Source organism: Electrophorus electricus, chromosome 10 (genome assembly GCF_041902795.1).
Source record: "Electrophorus electricus isolate QZ-2024a chromosome 10, ASM4190279v1, whole genome shotgun sequence".
Taxonomy (NCBI): domain Eukaryota; kingdom Metazoa; phylum Chordata; class Actinopteri; order Gymnotiformes; family Gymnotidae; genus Electrophorus; species Electrophorus electricus.
The window spans coordinates 25456407-25480097 of NC_137506.1; the positions used below are offsets into that span (position 1 = coordinate 25456407).

The 23691-nt window shown below is 39.5% G+C and overlaps 1 protein-coding gene across 1 annotated transcript in view; it reads right to left on the bottom strand.

Annotated features, from left to right (window-relative positions):
* Positions 1 to 11823, bottom strand: part of prkd1 (protein kinase D1) — a 36084-nt gene extending 24261 nt beyond the window's left edge. Inside the window, exon 1 of the mRNA XM_027000357.3 lies at positions 11317 to 11823. Coding sequence (XP_026856158.2) covers positions 11317 to 11481 — 165 coding nt within the window. The 5' untranslated portion in view covers positions 11482 to 11823. The remainder of the gene's footprint in view (positions 1 to 11316) is intronic.
* Between the last annotated feature and the right edge of the window lie 11868 nt (positions 11824 to 23691).

The following is a 23691-nucleotide window of genomic DNA, read 5'->3' on the forward strand; positions in this document are numbered from 1 at the left end:
GTGTACAATTTGCAATAAAAGGTTATAGTTAATCATTTAAGCGTATCTAATTTGATTTTGTTACCCCTTATAAATACAGATTATTAATAATAATAATATATGAGATTTATATAGAACTTTTCAAGAACCCAAAGACGCTTTAAACATTGCTAGCAATAATAAGAAGTGACCATTTCCGTTCCTTAGAAGAATTTGAATAATTCACCTCCACATACCTACACACAAAGCAGTACCCATATGCTGCTTTAGTGTACTGCACACTAAAGGGGTAAGTGCAGTGTTGCCATCCCATCAGGCTCCAGTAACCTCAAATCAAGCATGCACCACACTGTGTCAAGGCATAAAGTACCTCCAGATGCCCCTTATCAGTTCTGCTGCTGATATATCATGGGGGCTTTCCACAATTAACATGTTTTGTATTATTTAAATCCTGATGGGTAAGCTGATGGGTAAGAGCAAGTATGTATATGTACATTCTTTTTCCTAGATAATATCATAGCTCCATCTAACATGCATGCACAGACACACATACACACATACAAATAAGCCAGAACACACAGCCCTAATGACTACTACACAATAAAGATACACAGAGGCAAGTGTGGTTTCTAAGGTCACCATGACAGCAGACTCACTGTAACAGTATGGGTTGTCATGGCAGCAGGAACCCAAGGCTATTTTCTGATTGAGCACTATTCATTTATTTGAAACAAATGGAAGCACATATATATCTGTGGCATGACGGAGGGGCACACCGATCCTTGTCATTAAACCCTTGGGAGATTCCTGGCTCCGAGCTCAGGAATCTTCTAACAATAACTCCATGTTTCCTCCTCTTAGGGTGCTTTCACGGGGTCCCTTTCTATGCTGCTCTTTCAGGGCTGTAATTTTCCACCCTCTCTCCCTCTCTAGCCCGATGAGAGGAACATCAATCTGGACGTTGTCTTCCCTTTAAACAACTGGTTGTTGAAGCCGGTTGTCATGGTGGAATAGGTACTTGTGCATAAGGCTGAAAAAGACAGGTGCATCAGCAGAGGTGAAGGTGGTGGCCAGAAAGTGAGAGAGAAAAAAAGAGAGAGAGAAAGAAGGTGTATATAAGAAGCTTTATTAAATATTTTTATTACTTTTCCCTTTTTCTTTCTCTGCAGTTTTATCACTTTTAATATAATATAATAATTCTGTGAATCACTTTAGCAACACTTGTTGATTGCAATTCATTTCAATAAAGCTATTTGAATTTGAACTTGAATTTGAGAGAGAGAAACAGAAAGAGAGACAAAGAGAAAAACAGAAATTTTGAAAGGGACAGAAAGAGGAAAAGAGAAAGAGAGGGACAGCAAGAGAGGGGTATGGAGTGAGAGAGTGAGACACAGAAAAAGAGCTCTATGAAAGCTCCTGAGAAGGGAGGAATGAATCATACTCTCCGCTTTATCTGCGGCCCTCTATCGCCCACACTGCACTGTGTGCTGCGCGCCCCACTCAGCTGCAATAAACCCTAGTCCCTCCATCCCAGCTCCCATCATCTCACACTGTTCACAACCAGTGTGCAACACACATGCAAGCTCATCAATTCTCCAAGTCCACCTACTTGGCATCACCTCATATCCACAGTATCTACATAATGCTTTCTTTTGCCAAACTGAAAGCTGGAAATGGGTCCATTTCAGAGGTAGATACTGTCCTTTTCATAGATATGTAAAATATGTGTCTTGGCTGACATGTAATGGTGGAAACCTATGAATAGCCAAGGCTGCATCTTCAGGCAATCTATGGATAATTGCCCTCCATCTCTTATAGGAAAGGCTGAGCAGCTATGGATCAGAGAGAACCTGGTAGACTATAATAGCACAATGACAAAACCAGTTTGCACAACTGTAAATGTTTAATCTTTTCCCTATAGGTGTGAAGCCTGAACAGAACAGGGCAGGAAGTGTGTGGTTGGACACCTTATTGTGTTCTAAATCTTACACAGCACATAGGAGGACATGATATGTGAAGGTAGGCCACACACTCAACCTAGTTGAAGCTTGTTTTCATTTCCTCTCAATCAGATTACCAGCCAGATGATGTCAATGTCATATAAATGGTGGACTCTACATTAACTGGGGAAGTGAAGAAGGTTATAGTTCTGAGTAATCTCTAAACCTATAAACCTGTTGCTGTTGACCCATATGGATAAATTCTCTTCTACTTTAACCAGTATTACACATTCCATGTCTGACTGTAATGTAACGTTTGTCCTGGGGTCTCATTTTGCAGATAAAAATGGAAAAGTTATAACAAAAAAGTACAGAGACAGACAGGAGAACTCGACAGCCTCTACTGTCATTTGGCCATGGCACTTGGTCTCTGGTCTTCATTAAATGCACCACTGCAAGATGCACTGAGCGTTTGCCAGCACACGCCTGTTTTCTTCAGGTGCTGAAACACTTCAGTGTTATGCCTGAAGGAAACATGGTGCACCTTCACGCAGAACTGATGCACACGACTCTGGCATGACAGAGGTGTGAAATCTGAGCACTGAGTACTGGAAGTTTAATTAGGTAAAGTAGCGGTATGGGGAATTTAAATCACAGTGCCGCAGGAAACAAACACATGGTGTGTGATTTAATGACAAATCTGAAGTAAGAATGAAGTCCGATGTTTCACAGGACACCATGGGTGCTGTTTATAGAATCAGGGCACTGCTCATATTAAACCATATGAAAATGTGATGTTAAATCAGATTGAAAAGTAAGGAATGCTATCCATGCCCCAATATAATCATTAAAACCCTTCACAACCTTTAATACAATGTTAAATGTATTAACTTAGCATTTACCAACACAGGGGATTTTATTTGGTGTACTGTTGTACTGTAGCAAAAGCCCCAAGTGTCATAGCAGACATTAAACACTTAGGCCATAAATACATTTTTTAAATTTCTTTTCTAATCTCACCCAGGTGAGATTTCATCTTCAGATTTACTGCACCATCTGCATACTTTGACTACTAGTGTTTCTGAAACTTATTTAGTACTTGGTTGCAAGTTCTTTACAATAACTGACTGACAGAAGTATACACCCCTTAGCCATTACCAGATTTTGGATGTTTTCCCTGGTGGAGCTCTACCAGGCCTGGGGCAATTTGCATTGTGTAATTGTTTTGGAGACTTTTTGCTTTCAATCATGTCATCAGTAAGATAAATGCATGCTCAGTGGAGTTCAGATCAAGTTATATACTTGGTCAGTTCAGAACATTCATAGGCCCTTCATAGGTTTAGAGGTATGTGTCAGCTGTTTGTTTTGCTGAAGGTCATGCTTTAGTTTTGGGCCAGTTCACTGCTTATTTTCCCTGCAGCCATACAAGGACATGATATCATGCTGCACACATGCACACATGTTTTACAGCAGAAGCAGTTGCATTTTTCTTTGCAGTTGCATAGTTTCCTCATCCCCTCACTGTTAATCCTTGCCCATAAGATTTGATCCCAGAACTATACAGACTTTCTTTGTATTTTTTACCAAACTGCTTCCTGGGTTTTCTGTTCTTGAGGCTTGCCAGATGTCTTTATTCTTTAACTGTTCAACAGTTTTTGATTTATGATTGAAAGTATTCTTATGTCATACATCACTGTGGGCTGTCATGTGCTTTTACTATTTATAAATTCACCAGTGCCTGTTTACTTAACAATTTTCCAGACAGTTGATTTTGACTGGATGTATTCATTTGTACTGATTTTTCTGCCTCATGAGAGTCTGTGTTTACCAGTGTTTACCAACACTGATAATACTTTGGCTCTCCAGTTGAAAGACCGCTGCAACAAACTTCAGATGAAAATGTCCTGTTACATGTTTACTATGTCAGATAAGTACAACTGTATTAATTTGTCTCCCTTTAAAGCTGATAGGCTCTTTTAGGCATTTTGAGACAGATCTCTCAGCAAGTCTCACGTACCTGATGGGTCCCCTTACAGAACACACGCAATCAGCCAATCAGAGTGGCCTCTACCAATGTGTAGTCTGCAGGCTAGCAGGTGCTAGCTGTGCTGCAACAACCACTGGTCAATACTGTTGGAGCATTGTGCTTTTGTTTTTCTGCCCCCCTCTGTGCCCATGAGGCCAGAAAAGTCTGAACGTTTTGCCAATGGCCGGCATGGGGCCACATTCAAGGCCTAACAGAAAAGGCAAACAGATACCTCTTGGAGCTCGGCAAATGCCCAAGCCATTTGATGTTCAGACACCACAAGTTCATTATTCTAAATAAAAACCAGTGTAATTGCTGATCACAAGTTGATCATATGTCACATGCTGATTGTGATTTCAGGCAAGGCATGGCTAATCTAGTTAGGTCTTGCTAAAAGCATTTCTCATATTTACTCAGATTTACAGGACAAGTATACATACTGAATAAATAAACCTTACCCCCAAATATCAACACATCCACGGTATGCAAACAAATGGAGCATGACCATTTCTATTGGGTCATTCACTATCCAAAGTGCCAATCCTGAACTCCACATAAGGATGTTGCTCGCATACATTACCATGTCATTAATACAGAGGGGGACAACCTGGATGAAAAGATACACACTGTATCTAATTAAAGCACTCTTTTAAGCCTGCTAAGATTCTCATTGTCACCTTAATAGCTGTATGTTCACACTTTATTAGTGAGTGTTTTGCAGTTCTCCTCAGCGCCAGCATGCCCACTAACTAACCTCTGGCACAGTGCACATGTACCGGATCACAGCACAGGTTCTACTGGGCTTTGAGGTGCTATGGCAGATCATTAAAATTACATGACAGGCCCAGCAGGTGGTATGCCTCCAAATTGACTGTAATTCTGATATTTTGCTGATGATAAGCTTTATTGGACTCCGCTGCACAGTATGTGGTGTAACAATCGCTAGACAAAATGAATACCCCATTTTGACTTGAATGTATGGGTGCCAAGGCACAGGAGAAGTCACACAACTCTCAAGTGTTTCGGCACGGTTGAGCAAGAAGCACTGGGCAAAGGAGGAGATGACCACCAAACCCACAACCACCCTTAAACACAGGCAAAGATTCTTCACTGTGCCTGCATGTCCTACTGACGCATGTCCATTGTTACTTCAGGAAATCCAATTACTTCTGTGACATGTTTCAGACGAGAAAGGCTACGTTGTTTGCTGAGCTCCGTGTGATGAGCGAAAACTTTTGTGAGACCAAAGCTCAGTTAGGAAACACCGTAGCTGTGCGCCTGGGCCTGCAAGGCCTGGCCACATTTCTCATGGAGACATAGTTGTGTTGTGCAGGCCCTGCCTAAACAGCTGTGGAAATGAGGTAACACCTCTACAAACCACTGAGAGGAACTGTCACATATTTTTAGCCATTTCAGCCCCAGTAACATGCAATGTTTATTACTGAAAGTAATTCAAAGATTCCTTCATGTTGGCTACCTATGTTCCTTTTCACATGCAAGAGGAAGGTTCATTTTCTCTGTGCTGCTGAGTGGATGAACAGACTCAGCCGCTCTCTTGATGAGTAACAGTTTTCTTGAATGTTCTGGTTAACTACATCATACATGCTGTAAAAATTATACATAGTCCAGGTTTGGCCATCTTCTGAGTCATTTTTCCCACAGAAAACATTTTGTAGTACCAACATGTACCTTTCAGAATTTTTGATCTGGATGATGGGGCTGTGGTCCTTCATGTTAAATGAATCATGCACAAATACACATGCAACTGATGTGTGCGCACACACACATGCACACACGCTATCATATCTCTCATGCTAATGAAGGCAGATTTTTGAATCCTCTCCAAAACAGCTGCTCCACAATGGCTGTGGCATATATAAATGTGTGTGTGTGTGTGTGTGTGTGTTTGTGTGTGTAAAAATATGTGTGTGTCTGCATATACAAATATGTGTGTGTGTATATAAATGTGTGTGTGTGTGTGTGTGTGTGTGTGTGTGTGTGTGTGTGTGTGTGTGTGTGTGTGCATGTGCATGTGTAAACGTGTGTGTGTCTGCATAATATATGTGTGTGTATATATAAATGTGTGTGTGTGTGTGTGTGTATGTGTGTGTGTGTGTGTGTGTGTGTGTCTATATCTCTGAGTGTGTGACCCCACCACACATGGCTCTCGTCACCATAATGGCACTCAGATGAGTACTTCACAGGCAATCATAATCAGTTGCCAAGCAACTAGAGGGACCACTCTCCAACTCACACAGAAAAACCAATGTTGGAAGGATGACCATATAAGCTAATATCACTAATTCACATCTAATATCACTGCCGATGTGAATATATAATTTGCTCTAATATCTACATCTTTCAAAGATGAGGGCAATATGTTATACGAAATGTAGCCCATTTAAGCCATGCACAATGGTTAATGGTAGAATATCATTCTTTTTATGTGAATGAAAGAAAAAGCTCTGGTCAGTGCAAAACCTTTGTCATTAAAGCTTGGTCTTCGAACAAAGATGACATAATTTCAACGCATGTCAGACGCATTAGAGTAGCATGAAAAGACCTGTGGGAGGAGTGCAGCTGAACTACAGAGAACATCGAGCACTTTGCTCATGAAGCAGCCGCACGTATGGACTGAGCAGTATGGAGTGGTTAGCGCTCGGCACGGGGAGCACAGCAGCCTCACTGATTAATAAGAACACTTGCACGAGTGGTAATGTAAAAAGGTGCAAACTTGAAACAAAGGCGCCGTCACTTTAATTAAACCTGATAATCCCAAGTACTAATGGAGTCACAGGCTATTAGGCAGCCCCTTGTTGGCACTAAGGACTTTTGTCAACGTGAGAAGGAAGAATGTTGAGGGAGCTTTCATTTCTGGAGCAATATGATCAGATTCTGGAGCACATATGATCAGATCAGCTCCCAGGAGAATGCTAGAGTAGTCATACACTTCTTTGCATTTTTTTAAACCAACATAGCTGTTGTTGATGTTTTAGGAGACATATTTTAACAAAAATATAACAAAAACAAATATAAGAGAATGAAATGATATCCTCTCAGACTGGAAATATATAATAACATCACCTGTCTGATCACTGGACTTAAAAATCAATCATGGATTCCTCAAATTCAACAATCTTCCTCAGAAACAGAACAGAGTGGAACCTATTTGTTTATGTAAAAATGTTTGCAGTACTTTCTGTCATTTTTTGCTACAATAATGCTTTCATTGTCTCATCTCCCTCAAAGGAGAGGGATTATTCTAGTTTAACTGTGCCAGAAGATACTAATCTCTTGTTGACAGGATTATGAAGTGCATATGTGGTCCTGTATGTCTATTGTTATTAATTTGAAAAAATGTTTTTGACAGGAAAATCTCTATTGCAGTTTTACAAGGGACTCACAGTGTACAGGTTTATAAGTGAAAATATAAATTGTTCATCCATGCAAATCTCATCAGGGGCTGCAGTCCTTTGACTAACTTCTCTTTAATCCTTAAACCCCACCCCATCCACAACAGAAGCTTTATGTAGGCATACATTTTATTTTATTTAATTAACAGGTCCAAATCTTAAAGGAAAGCGTTAGTTATTGTGAATATAGTGCTAAAAACGCAATGTACCCATAGCCAACTTTAGAGAGGAAGATAAGCCATGCACTACATCTGCTCCATGAAATCAGCCACTTTATCACCACAATCTGCTCAATTTCAGTGTATTATATCTGGGCTATCATTTCGTGGGCCATAATCCTACTGTCAAGCTGCACTCATCAATCTAACTGGACCACGCTACATCTTATGTTTCATTTTTGGTCACAGAGAAACTGCACCATCTTAAAACATGTGCAACTTGCATGCAGCACTCAAAGAGTAGCAGATTGCCTCAGCACCCAGGTCCAGCCATTTGACCTGCACATACCATGTGCATGTGCTAACCCTTCATGGTGTGTTAGGGTCTAAGAGAGGTTCCTAAGATACCTGAGTGCACTGTAGCTTGAGACAGAGAGAGACAGCTGAAAGTGCCTGACGTACTTCGTCTAGCCGCCTACTCAGGCCTTATATTGTGCCATGCTCAAGTAGCATATCAGGGTTGGAGCTAGCTGATGCACAGTTCTGTGGCTGTACTAAAAAGCCTGAGAGCTGTCAAGGTCATTTTCTTTTATCTCTGGCTTCAGTGCTACAGCTCAGTGAAACTGCATAGATCTACTAGTGTTCCAGATCACAGCACTGGTAGATGGGCTGAACAGTGTAATCACTAGCTTCATATGCATCTGTTTTCATGCACTGTTATCATCTAGCGGTTTTGCAGTTCTATGCTGCAATATGCATTAATCACTGTAGCAGAGCTGAAGACAGGTGTAACCCAATATGTGGACAGAGCAAGCTAGTGTAGTAACAGGGTCTTAATCAGGTCTACCTGGCTGTGGTCCAGAGTGAAAGCACAAAAGCTACCATTTTTTCCATTTGAAAGGAAACATCCATATAGAGTCTTTCTAACTTTGTGCATGAAACATATAAGCACAATGATGTGAGCAAATGCACAGGAGTATGACAAAGAAACAGTGGCAATGAAACACCACTTTCAGAGTCTGCCTACACAGCACTGTCACCATCATTGTCATGCACACATGCCAACATCTGACTATTTGAAGTGATAAGAGCTCTGTGCTTTTACACTCCTGAGACCCTACATATCTGAGAAAGTGTCTACAAGGTGTTAAACGAGTTATGGTTATGTCTGATGCTCCTACTCCCTCCCCTTCCCTTACAATATATTAAACACATCCTTCTACTTTTCCAAACACAAGCTGACAACCCGAGGCCTTTAAAAAAAGGTGTTCATTGTTCAGCCTTAGATGATTATGCTTATCAAAAAACTGTGCCACAATCTAGCACCTATACTTCTAAAAGCAGACCGTAAACAGAGTGAAACTGTTAGCAAGGAAGTTAAACAAAGCAATAACAAATAGGCACATTGGAGGAGGGTATTGTGGAAGTGACTACATTCCCAACCGGGAGGTTTAAAGCATTGATTTCCTGTTCGAAAGAAATTGAAAGCAATTTAATATACAACAATTTAGTACCAAATTTAATAGCATATCGGGTTCAAAGCAAAAATATTACAAAAAGACATTTGTCTAAATGTAGTTATTTATATAATGCTATAGTTTAGGCACATGTGAAGGCAATACAGAGTATAGTGTTCTGAGTTTACAGCTGGTTCTTTAGGAGCAGACCAGTTGTCCATTACACTTTTCAGAACTTAGGTATTTATTATACCTGAGGATTATTTAGTGTAGAGCACAATAAATGCACTTTTCACTTTATTTCTAAAAAGCCTACTTACATTTGGCAGACATACATGTTTTATCAGTATTACAGCATGCATGCTCCCTGGTAATCAAGCCCATGACCTTGGTGATGCTAAGACCTTACTGTAATTGCTCTACCAGGTGAGCTATAGGACCACAGCACAATTACAGGAACTATTTAATCTTACAAATAAGGCAAAGGGTGGAACACAAAAAAAGGCTTGCTTTCTAGGACTCATACATGGCAGCAGACATAAAGTGCAATAATGCACATCTTCCATCCAGTATATGTGAAAACAATTCTCTTCAAAATTGACTGTTTACATCAGTTGATAGCTGAAAAGTCTCAAGAACTTCCTAATAGAAATTTCCAACATATCAGTACTTTGAGTACCTCTTTGAGTGTGTTTTTTGTGCATGAAAGATACACTTTTAAACTGCCTATTAAGGATGTAAGTGTTATCAAGACAGCATACTCTAGTCCAAATGTTTGTGCCACCATGCAGTAGGATATTAAGATATTAAGATAATATAGCTTAACCTGTGTGACCTCTTTATAACACTGTGATAGTTTGTTATTTTTGAAACTATGAAGTATTCTAGCAGAGGATTATTCAACTGAAAACACATGACCATGTGCTCTATGAACTACACCAACCTCCATATTAAAAAAAAAAAAATGTTATTGGAAACACCTTGTTGGAGTGCAATTAGATCCTATTGCATACAGCCTCTGTTAGCCATCCACCAACTCTTCATCAAAGGTCAGTATATGGCCAGATGTATGTGGCCATGCCTTATACACTGATACCAGTGAAATCCCATGGCACTACTATGTCAGCACCACTGGTGCATTCAGAACAGTCTCCTACCGAAATAATATCCAGTTAAGTCAACAGTAGCCTTGTGGTCAGACTGTAATACAGGGTGGCCAATCAGTGAAAACAGATGGGCTATACTCTGTAATAGTACACCTGTAAAATGTACCTACAACATAGACATAGATAATAAAGTGGCTAGTGAGTGCAGATGCAAGGTAGGTGTTCCTATCTAAATGGCTGGTGAGCGTATATAGACTGTAAGACTGCAAGGCAACATGTGTGCTTAATTGGCATGCAAATCCAATGTATTATTAAACCGCACTGAAGGTCCATCATTTTGTGACAATGTTAACCATTTTACACTTTGACACTTTTTTATTACAGATTTGTTTCTACTCAGAACTAGTTTTTGTAAATCAAATTCCCCTTCAAAGAAATCAAAATTGTAAGGTCATCTTACTAACTAACAAGATCTTGTGATTAAAATTACAAAGCAGTATTTTAGCAACTCATGGATGAGAGGAACACTGGCTTGTTGTGTCATAGGACCTCACTGCAGCAGGTGTCTTGTGCTACTAGTGGCAGGCCAACCTGTCCCACAGCACTATAGTAACAGCACAACGTCAGAATGTGTCGTCACCAGTGACTCTGGAAGATAAAATTTACCCTATTTCTTGTTCACATTCAGTAACATTGTGCTTGTTTTATTTTTTAAGTGTTAGATTAATCACTGTTTTTGCCTATAAAAACAACCATAGCCTTGTTTTCCTGAGCTTTCGGTCAATGGAAAAACAATGCTATTCCACTAAAGTGCTATTTCTCTCAACAGTGATTACAGAAGTACCTTCCTCTGTAGCCTACATTTCTGCAGTTGCTGTCATTCAAAAATTCCTTGCGCGCGTTGCTGATTACGTTAAGCAAACTCTTGATTACGCATGATCAACTTTCGCACACCACACAAATTTTAAATGTACACTTGGTATGTAAACAAAACGTTATGCTTTCTTGTTTAACAATCTTGGCAGTAGAAAAATACGTATATATCATACATGTCACTCTAGCATCAATGACGGTTTTGATTAGTTGCCGATATGACGATTATCATCACTTGAAAAAGTTCACTTCGCACTTCGCATCTACATTTATTTCATCAACCCAGCTGACTTTACATACTTTTAAAATTACAACGCAATGAGCGAGCTGGCAATCAAGCCATTAGAAATATGGCAACTGTTACCTTCTGGTCAACGATGGAACATGCCATTTCTCGGACTTGCGCGAGGCTGAAGTCGCCGGAGTCCAACAGGACCGGCTCGCGGCTTAACCCAATCTGAATCTGGAAGGATATGCCTTGTGACCCCGGGACGGGGCTCGGCGGACGAATCACCGGAGGGAAACTCATATGAATCCCGAAGTGTCAAGACAATCGCGACTGTATAGCAATTAGAAGGTTTGGTCAGTGCGCGCACTGGTTACACACGGGGAGCAAAACTTCAAATCGATCAAATCCCTGAAGATGTCATGAGGGAAGATGACGAAAAATAAATAAATCGGAATGCATTTAGAGGCACGCTAAAGCCAAGAGTTATTTGGCCATTGAGAAGGGATGATGATGGAGCCATAGACGTCAGATATGTTTAATGTTGGGGTCTGATAGACACCGCCTCCTGGTTGTTCCGGTATCACGGAGCCGCGGATAAAGCGAGGTAGCTAACCCTGATTCGTGTGTAGAAGATAGCCTGCGTGTATACACCAATAGAATGTTTTCCATAAATAATCATTTCAAACCTATAGATATGTATTTATTTATGCTGTACACATTTAGTTTGTTTGCCTTTTTCAACAATGATGCGTGTAGCCTACAGCTTTTTTTTCTATGCACAACATATGAATTAATGTAGGCCTGTTGACTCTAGTAGGTCTATCCTTTAACATCTCCCTTGCAGTGCCCGAATTGTCGTAGGACATGTATATTGCCCACGCATTTTAGACAAAACTAAAAGTGGACATCGTCCTTTAAGTTCGGCTAGTTTGGGGTGGTCTGAACCGAGTGGCCCATTAGAGTAAGTAGCCTTTATTTAAATTGCAACTTACGCATTAAGATGTAAATAACTCAGTTTGACCGAGCTTGAGTGGGCCAACTGTGCTCCCATGTCAGCATGTGTGCCGGCATTTTGTAAACAGGAGGGCTCGAGGACTTGCTGGTTGCTAGGAGAGAGGCCAGCTGATTCTGCTCCTCCCACGCCTGCTGTAACCCTGTCATCATTGCTTCCTCTAGCAGTAGTACCGTGTACTGCTACTGAATAGTTAGCCTGTGACAGTTTTATTCACGTACTGCGATTTCACTTTAATTTTTATATTGTTAAACGTATTCCATATTATACGTTTTGAGTGCGAATTGTCTCCTAACGGCATTATTTTTACTAAAGTGCAGGACCAAAAGGCCACAGTTCAGACGTAGCCTATAGTTTGTTAATATGGGAATCTGACTTAGATGTACTAGTTTTTAATTATTTGTTTTGTGAAACTGGGATATTTCATAACTCTCTTAGAACTCCGTAAGAAACAACGGTTACATTTAACCTATAGTTTAAACCTATAGACTTGGCTTTCACACTCCAGTCGATAAACTGCGCCCCCTAGAAAGCACTACCCTTCTATTTTCAACTCCCCTTCCTCTTCTCAGACCCTATGTGATTATAGTGAAACAGAATTGAAAGCATCAAGACTGAGCATCATAGAATGATGTTATGGATATATTAACAAAGTGTAGGTATAATTATCCTCACATTTTCTAGGTGGGACACCGACGCAATTTTATGTAATTAGAGCGAAAAAGCTTGCTCAGTTTGACTATTTTCAGCATTGGGCGCCGTTCGTGATTTTGTATGTCATTCATGAAAAGAAAACAGGTTTGCCGCATTTTGTGTGTTTTTTCTTGCGGTAACTTGTTTGTTCACCAACTTCTCTTACTTTTCAGATCGACTCGGCGCCGCTCGCTTCTTTTTGTTTGTAAAATACGGGTACAAGTATCGGCAGCGATCCAGCATTTAGCTGTAACGGCATAAACAACACGCGCACTGTTCCCGCCGCAAGTGACTAACCTTTTTGCAAAGACTGCACGTCACTTTCGCGTGTCGCTGTAAAGTCCTCCTAATGACATGCAATTTCTGGTTTGACAAAGGCAGCTAAAATTATTCCACTCACAAGCCCGTAAAAATAACCTTCTTTAAATCAATCCAAATTACCGAAGACGAGAAGTCAAAAGATTATCCGCGCATGTCACGCACAGGGAAAAAAGATGAAAACGCAGCCAGGCACTGGCATGTGCCAAAGCACCCCTTTGATGGATAATACGGTTTCTCTGTGTTAGGAGTTATTACAGGTCAGGACCCCCTGATGCATGTCATGACTTCTAATTGCAATTTACGTAATAAGTAGGAGAGAGTTTTGGTAACTGGTCGAAACGGCGAAGAAATGATTAGGGACTTGTCAGAAATGACAATTTTCAGTTAAGCAGCTCTCTCTCTCTCTCTCTCTCTCTCTCTCTCTCTCTCTCTCTCTCTCTCTCTCTCTCGCATCAATTAACTCAGCTCCTTCTGGAACTCAACACTGATCTGATTGACAAAGTGAATATGTACATTCATTATGATAGCGACAGAGGCAACTGGTCTTTCAACTCTTTAAACTGTTTGCACAGCCACTTACATAGCATTCTGCAGTATATAGTGTTGTTTGCATTTCTAGTTTGTTTCATTAAAGAGTTAATCCTGTGTGCCTTATTAATATAACATCACCCTACTGAATATGTAGTGTTAAAAAGTGTTTTTTCTCCGAACACTGATTAGATTACAATTTTTTTCACTGTCATTATCAGTTAATTAGCATATTTATATAGCATAAATGAAGCATATTTCTGCCTCTTGTGGCCTCTCTAAAAACTACAGTTCCCATAAAAATGAAATACTGGCAGGCATCAGGGAGCCCCAGGTGGCCGGACTGAAATGAGATGAGGTGTGGCCATTCATTAGGCAGTGTTAGTATTGTGCTGATTAACAGCAAAGATGTCTGTAAGAGCTAAGATTTAATTTCTGGACTCACAATAGTGGACTCACCGAACAAGGAACCTCCCCACACTGAGAAAGAAGAGGTGAAAGAGTAACGTGGAAGTATGTCATACTCTTGCAAAAGTATTCACCTCTCATGATTTTTGACCATGATTTAGTCTGAAAAATCAGATTCTAATTTATTCTAGTATGAAATTAATGTATAATTTTATGGTACTAGGTACTGACTAAAGCTTGTTCTAGGCAAGCTAGTTTCACATAAGTGTACTGGGGTTTTCTTAGTGCAACTAGGAGTCTCAATAAGATATAAATCATGTTCAACTCTAACATTAGGTCTAACTATACCAAAGTGATTTGCACATTATATATGGATAATTAACAAGTAATTATCATCCAAGACTAATTACCCAAGGCCATATTAGCATCTCATATCCTTGATATGTACATGGTTTGCTATTATTTGCTTTTATAACATAATTCATCTCTCATATCCAACCCCCATCTTACAGTGGTAGACCATGGAAAAAAACAAACCCACTAATAGGATGCTAATGTATGATGTGTCTTAGGAGACAGAGGCAACGCAGCCAGCTGTCATAAGGTGGGCGCATCAAAGAGAAGTGAGCATCACTGATGCTCAGCCAGTGCTTCACAAGGGCCACTCATCAATCTTTCATGGGCCTCCCCAGCCACCGTACCCCCTCAATGCATTTCCCCATTCACTCGTCTGCTTGACCAGCCCTTTCACTTACATCCTATTGTCTTCTCCAAAGATTTCATCAAAGCCAAATGAGTATCTGAGGGTGCAGATGAGAGAGCCATTGAAGTGCTAGCCCAGCAGGAAGACATACTTATATAACAGCAGTTCAGGTGTTCAAGCTTGAAGTTCAAATCCTCTTTTTAGGCTGACCTTTTGAAGGAAGCACAACAGGTATCAAGCACTTTTAGATCTCTTGTAACTTAATTATAACATACAAAGGATTTGTCATTTGGTTCTTGATCTCCCCACTAGGTACAATTGCTAGACAGAAATAAACTATATGCACAATAATAAGTACCTTTTTGATTGCAATCTGTTGTTGGTGGAGATATCTGCAAAAGTAAAAGTGCCTTCTGGAAAACATATATCAGTTATATTTGGTTGATTGAGGCATACAAAATAGAGGAGTCCCTTGGAACAGCTTTGTCCGCTTGTGTTTGTTTTACGATATGATGGCTGTGCTTTGGCAAAGATTAAAATCCCCATGGTGAAACACACTTTCTGCAATGACACCTCTGAATACTCAACAAAAAGGTCCTGTTTATAATGCCATAGTTTTCTGGGTGAAATTCAAATAACAATGGGATGCATATATACTGCCTGCTATAATGCCAGTACCCTGATTGAAGTGTGAAGTAAAGTGTTTTGGGTAGGGTCTGAACAGATTCAGCCTGTTCTTTGGTCCAATGTTTGACTGCACTGCTTTGGAGGAGGGGAAAAATTGATCTGTTGTGATACACAGAGCTCTGACCATGTTTCTGCATGGTCAAAGTGATGCTCTGTATGTTCAGTAACACATCTGAAGATCCCATATAAAAGGTAACCATGGAAAGTTCAAAAGCACAAGATAAATTAAATTATCATTTTACAGATTACTGGAAAAAATAGTATTCCCAGTAATGGTAGCAGTATAACCTACACAATACACATATTTGATTCAAAGGGTGAATTAAGTCACATGATCATGTTTGCCACTCAGTTTAAGGTTCTGGGAATTAATATAACTAAACAACACACCCAACACACACAAGGACATTGAACCCTCCAAACCTCAGCAAGGATGCTGCATTCACAAAAGTTATATATATCTAATGTGCATATATGAACTTTATTAATGTGGGAAACATGCATTATTATTAATATTTATTACCAATTTATTAATTGATTTCCTTCAAAAATCATTATGAGCGTGACCCATTTTTAATTAGGAATATACATTATATAACGCTATACAAGTTTAACAAACTAAATATGATAAATGAGGGAACTGTAATTTCAAAAATGTTCTGGAACTTTAATTATTTACTATTTTACTATTTTTGTATCTTAACAAATCATAACCATTTGTAGAATACAGTACATCTTTTAAATTTATATGTAATCTAAAAATTTGTGAATGTTACATAGAATATGAGTATAGCATAAAAACTATCTTGAAAAATATTGTCACTTTTGCCCTACGATTTCCAATATTTGCCCTGGTGACTTATTTGTGTCAGACATTCTGCAGCTGATTTCAATTCTCAGTTGAATAATTTTACTGTGTGTGTTAACCCTAGCAAGCAAATATTGCCACATCTTATTTTGGCTGGGATATTTACCAACAAAAGTCATGTTTATACTTCACCCCTTGCTCCTGTCTGGCCGAAACATGGCCGTAGCAGATTACAAACAGGCAGCTCGATTGCACCACCATCACATAAGAAAGTATTTCTTCACTATACTGGTCTGCTCTTATTTTTGATACTTAACCAGAAAATTGAATAGCAAACATCAGAAAACATATTGCAACACTGCCAGGGACGGCCCCGGCGCACCCCAAATAAAAAACAACAAAGAGCACCTTTAATTATTTTGTGTCTCCCAATAACAACTTTAATTGGCTCGCCAAGGCAGGCAGGGCCCAAAGCGGCAGAGCATGCGTTCAGTGGGGACTTAAAGGCGACTGATACCATCCCCTAATGGCTCCTCTCACTGGTTCTGGAGTTACAGGCCGCTAATGACTCAGTTGTCACCATTCTCGTTATCGTGGGGCCGACCCCAGTAGGCCGACCCCAGGGACAGGCATAATTGGCGCCGGGGTGTGGCTAGAATTAGACTTGATAGCGGTCACTGTAGCATGGATGAGCGGACTTGATAATAGACTCCCAGGAGACTGTATTAATCTACAGTTTCAAACCTGCAAATTGAACACCCATTCTTGGAGGCCTCTCTGGGTGCCACTGGCATCCCAAGCTCTTTGGCAGATGTGCGTGCAAGTTGCTCATGAAGGATACAACATCTCTCTTCACTTTAATGGTTAGATGCACCAGTGAGGTGAGGGAATTTTACCTGGGCAGGTTTTACTATAACTTTTACTACGTTTTTCATGTCCTACTGGTACAAAGTGGCAAAATACAAGTAACATTTCTAATAATTATTAAGGTAAAAACAGATTACAAAAATTACAATTTATACATCTGTCCAGACTACACTAGAACTCTGTTATTTAAACTACAGCCCTGACATCATGGCACCATACAGCCCAGAGCATTTCTGATAATCTCCATGACTGACAATTTCTTTGTAATATATACAGTATTGCATCAGCTACTAGTTAACAGTAACAGCACTTAAGGGGTACAGGCAGGAAAATGTACAAAGGTTATATTTTTCACCCTGAAATGAGCAAGATACCTCAAAAGTTATCTATACATGTTACATGGGCCAATTACTCTTGTGCAATTAGAAGAGGGTGAATTTAGCCACAAAGCCTATCATCCAGTAGCCATTTTGGCAGATCTTGTCATGGCAATGGGAAATGTGTGGACATGCCTGTCAAGACACACAAGTGACTACATCTGCTCTCAGCAGCCTCTGGGCCAGCAAATAAACAACAGCATGTTTTCTGTCAGATAAAAAAGGAACAGCCCATGAGTTTAACTGAGATTTTATTTTATATCAGATAAAATGTCAACACACTTTCTAAATAATTTCTTGAATGTGGTGCAATTTAAAGTAATTTAATGTAGTTTCTTATAATGCATCACTATGAATTTAGAACTTTTATTTTTTAAATCTGTTTTTTAAATAACTTACTAAGACAAAGTGAATGCATTCATAGACAAATGGAATTAGAACATGCATAGGCTTTTCTGTAGTGTCGAGCAGAAGCACTCGTCATTTCGGAATATCTGCTGATTCTAATACTATTTTAGACCACAGAAACAAGTAGAACTGATGTTCCACTTATATTTTACAGATTAATCAACTGAAAACACTTCTTAACTCCTGTAGAAAGTACTGTGTTCTATTCTGTGTTCTATTCTGCTGACACCCATTCAATTTAGGCTGTGACAAGCTGTGGGAAACCCCACCCTCCCCACAAGGCACATACTGTTGCCAAGACACAAGGCTTTTGCTTTTGGACTGTCCATCCAAACCACAGAAAACATGTTGAGAAGAACTCCTACAGAGATCCCGTTAATAGATTGGATCATTTGCAGTAATGGCATAAAAGTCCTTTTAAGTTACTTCTTCATTTTGCCCTTTTATGGACTTGCATATATATGCATATATACATGTGAATGGATGTCACATTGTCCTGCTGTCCCTGATCAAGTTACCTGCGCTATTTGCTATTTATATATGTGATTCTTGATTCTTTATGGTTCATTTTCAGAGCAAGCGCTGTCTTTGCCCCTAAAGCTAAGTGTTGTTTGGTGTTAACATCTGGATAATGCCATGCCTAGTTCTAGGCATGATACTCTAGGTAGGCTTCACTGTGCTGTTGCGCCCCTTTCCTGGTATGCCATTATTTGGAATTATTTCAGATGATGCTTTTTATGTACTGTACAGGCTCAGTGCAACTTCATGTGCTTCCTTCCTTACTTCATGTGCTTGTTGTGCTGCGATCAAATTATTATACGTTATTATATGTAAGCTTGGTTGTTCAGAGAGTGATAACCAGTGTGGAGAGTCCTTCATGTATGATCACTGCTAGTTAAGGGGTAGGGCTCCCTACTGCCTTAACAAGAGTTTGAGCAAGTAACAGTAAAAACATAGTAAAGAATGAATTTTCCATAAGGACTATGAACTATTTATCTACCTTTGATTTCATAGTAAACTAAAAAAAAATATGTTGAGAGGCATGTTCTGCATGTTTGTTTTAACCAAAAGAGAATTCATTATGGATTTATATTGCAGGTTTTTCTGTGTTTCCTCATATTCTTGTGTCTTTGGCGACTGAATTTCAGCAGCTAAGCAGTGTTAAAGCTGCTGCTATCCTTAAGTGTAACAACAATGGTATTATCCACTCTCTCTCTCTCTCTCTCTCTCTCTCTCTCTCTCTCTCTCTCTCTCTCACACACACACACACACACACACACACACATAGCCATCTGCCATGTCTGTCAGAGGACCTGACAGCCTTACCAAATATCACAGAAGCTGCTGTGTGATGTCACACAAGAAACAGCTTCCAAAGCAATCTCCCCCTCTCCCACTACAGTGGTATCATCCTCAGTGCCTTTCATCATACAGTGCACATGCTGTCACTTTATATGAGACTAAATACTTACATTACATTACATTTTCTGTTTTTTTTTTTTGTTTTTGAGATTATTACATCATAATCCACTGGGCAGTTATATGATGTCATGATGTTTCCACTGCCTTTTGTTGCTGAATGTTCACTTCCTTTGATGACAAAACATTCAACTGTATACGTTCTCTCAATGGCACTGAACACATTGCCTCTTTCTGTGCTAATTAAAATGCTGCCTGTCATTTCCAGAGATATCCAGTGTGTGTGTGCAGGGAATTGAGATGAACATCACAGTTATTTGCAGCCATCAGCTCCATAGCCGATTACTTTTCTGTTCACTAAACCCGAAGGTTTCTCATGAGGTTGAAGTTACATTATTCTGGCACCATTTTACCACATCTTCCTTTGACCCCTCCACACACCTCTCCATCCCCCTTCGAAGTCAACCACCAGCGTGCCTGGCACATACAGTATATAATATGTAGCTAGTTAATTGCAAATCATCTGTGATGTACACGACTGCCTCACTAATTGCCGCTGGAAGCTGTGCTCATTAGCTCATCTCATCTGGCTTGGTACACAAGCTAAACAACCTGCAAACGATCCAGCAATTACTGTTATTTTACCACTCCGACGCCAGGCGCGCATGAAAATAGCTGTGGTAAATAACAAAAGACATTTGGCTGCAAAATGTCTAAAAATGCTTCGCCACAAGAAGCGGCTCATTAAGGAACATTTGTGCGTTGTTTTTCTTTTCCCTTAAAACCACGCAGCAGGGCACTCCTAAAGGGCTTGCTGAGGCATTCTTAAGGGAAGCAGCACGCCCACAGATCATTTATTGACCAAACTGAGTTTTCTTGTTTACCAATAAAGCGGTGCTACAGTGACGATGTGTGGGTAACATACATCTCACACACGACAGCCCACATCGCAATGGGAGCAGATTTGTGCAGCAGTGACACTGTGTTTGTGTGTATGTGTGTGTGTGTGTCTGTGTGTGTGTCTGTGTGTGTGTGTCTGTGTGTGTAGATGAGAAGGGAAGAGAGAGACATTACATATAATTTCTGTCATGTTCTCACGTAGGAACACACTCTAACACTTTCACAGACTATTCCAGATGCCCATGCATTTATTCATTTATACAAAACTGCACATCCTGCCCCTTATGGAGAAATATTTGTATGCAGTAGGAAGATACACTCATGTGTTAATCGCAGAAAAGTGAGCTTGTACCTCAGCTGGGTTACACCAAAGCTCTGGCAAGAAACCAGCCTCCCCTTCTAGACTGCTGTTTGAGTCCCACAGAAACACAGGGAATGTTTTGTGTTATGCCTTGTAAGGAAGCTGGCTTCATCCTGATTTAAATGACAACCAGCACACCTCCGTTTCTGATCGTGGTTTGGAAAGCTGTATACCTCATCTAGAGCTAGGATGCCAAGCATACAAACTTGGGTGGATGCTTCAAATGCAGTGGAAAGATTTTCTTTCCTAATGTTTACATTTTTTTTTTTTGTCTTCTGATTTTCTGACCTTTCACACATTCTTTGAGATTATTATCATATTTACATGTAAATATGTAAACATCATCTTAATTAATTAGGAGAATATTTTAGGATTAAAAGTTAATAGGAGAATATTTTATGCATAAACATTAACATTGCAAATCTGAATAAAACTAAACTGAGCGATAGGCTGTTATATTATTTTTCTTTTTGTCTATCTCTAGTTTGTCTCACTGCTGTTCTGATAGAAAAGTTAACATTGCTCCTCTGTGTCTTCTGCCTCTCACCAAAATTTTGTTGTGAATTATTAATTCAATTTCAATTTATTAACACAGTGAAAAGACTATGAGTGAGGTCTTACCAAAACACCTTTTACTTATATCATTGTATGAAAGGATTATTAATGTTTTAGCTCTTATGTCTACCTCATAATTAGGGTCTCTTTGTCCAGTGTATGTCAGGCGCAGTGACTGGTTAGCTATCCAGAAAAGGTATGATGGGCCTTTGTTGGCAGGTGTCAGACCAGCCAGCATAGCCAGATGGGTGCAGACACAGTGCGTACTTATGAACTTTCCAATTCAGCAGCTACATGGGTGGCATGTGGTGCAGGCTTATGCAGGCTCACGAGCAGAGAAAATTGGTCACTCTGGTCACGTTCTGGCCACGCTCTGAACACGCATGACCCCACATGTGATGAGTCACATTGGTATAGTGTGTATGTTCTAATGCCAGGCACAGACATTATCCACTGGTATCAATGCCTAACTGATTAGGTCAGGTAGATTTTCTTTGTAGGCATATACCTGTGTGAATGCTTCTGAAGTGTAAATACACTGAAATGCATTGTTGTGTTGTCACACTTCTAAACCAGTGTTCTGAATCAAAAATTGTTGGCATAAAGGTCAGGCTGAACAGTAGCATGAATGTGGGTGAAATTTTAATAATGATGCAATAACTTCTTTTTTAAAGTCAGAAGATGTTTCTGTCTTTTTCTAACTCAGAGCATGGTTTTGTTCACTTACGTGTTTATCATTTCTACAAGTTTGACAAACCTATCCGATGACACATTAATAATAAGACAAGGTCTTGTGGACATGGTCTTTCTGTTATTACATAATGCCAGATTTGTCTTAACCACTTGTTTAATGAATTTATATACCTGTGATTTAATATACATTAACAAGTATTCTCATAATGATATTATTATTATTATTATTATTATTATTATTATTATTATTACTGCCACACTCCTTTGGCAGTGAAAACCAAAACCAATTTCCAGCTGAGCACAATGTGGTTCTCAGTAATAATCTATAATTCTTTGTAATTGTTTATATTTTTAAAAAGTTATGGTGAAAGAAAAGCAAAAATATTTTCCCAAAATAAACTAGAGTGATTTAGTTTTTAACATCTGGAGAACTGCAATTTTAACTGATTTAAGTCAAGGAGATGAAGGGCCACCAAAGCTATTCAAATTATTTCTCAAGAGTAGTTTAAAGATTACAAATGAACTCCAATCCAGCTCAGTAATAAATCATTGTGTTCATTTGACTACTAAATTTTCTTTAGTGATTGGTTACTTAATGTTGGGAAAAAACAAAGCCTTCACTGAAATGAATCAGTATCCTCTTTTTTTCTGAGATCAAACTGTGGTTTATTTTTAGAAGACCAACCATAAAATATCAAGAATACCAGCTTTCATAAATAAAATAAAATAAAGCATAAAGCAGTGTATTTTGTGTTTTGTGTGCTTAAAGTGCTGTGTTTTGTCTGTTCCCATTTTCGTCTAACAGTTTTATAAAAACATTTGGAGTTTTCAAGATCAGTACACCACCCATAGCATTTTACAAAGAAACATATTCTGATTTCCTTTTCTCTTAGTTACCCTTTAGCATAAAGCCTCATTTTTGTATCATGTTGCAATATGGCAATAACAGAGAGTGGTTAGTGGGGTTTTTTGTTGATGTTTTGTATTTTATTTTGTGACTGAAAAAAATTCTTTGGCCTATGTGTGTATGTTTGTGGGGGGGGGGGGGGGGGGGGTGGACCCAAACCTTCATTATACATTCAAACAAGATGTAGCTCTGCTCTCCCTTGTTGCTGCTACATCTACTGCCTTTCTCTCACATCCTGTTTTACACACATGCACGCACACACACACACACACACACACACGCGTGCACAACTCACTTTAATGTGTTTATGGAATGTAAAGCCATTCATTTTCAAAATCCTGCCTCAAAATCATTATCTCTCATTGTGACACATGAAGGAGGGGAGAAGAGATTTTTCATGTGGGCGTACAACAGGCTTCTCTGTGCAGTTCTCTTAGAGAGGGAATAAGAGAGAATGGGTTAGCTAAAATTAATCAAAAAAAGAGGGAGATACTCCAGAGGAGGGGAGGAAAGGCCATTAGTGTAGGCATGATTGGCAGATAGAAGGACACTCTGTACTGCAGACCTGGGTAATTATTCTAGGTGTCTCACAGTGTGTGCGTATTTGTCCGTGTGTGTGTGGGGGGGGGGGGGGGGCACTAGAGAAAGAAAGAATGGAAGAAGGAAGGAATAGCGAGTAATAGAGGAAAATTGTTTAGTAGGAAAAAAAGAATGACAAATATACTCGTTTATTTTATCATCAAACATAAAGCAGCCCTTCCATGATGGCCAGGGGCTGTGTGTGTGTGTGTGTGTGTGTGTGTGTGTGTGTGCGTGTGTGTGTGTGTATATATATATATATATATATATATATATATATATAT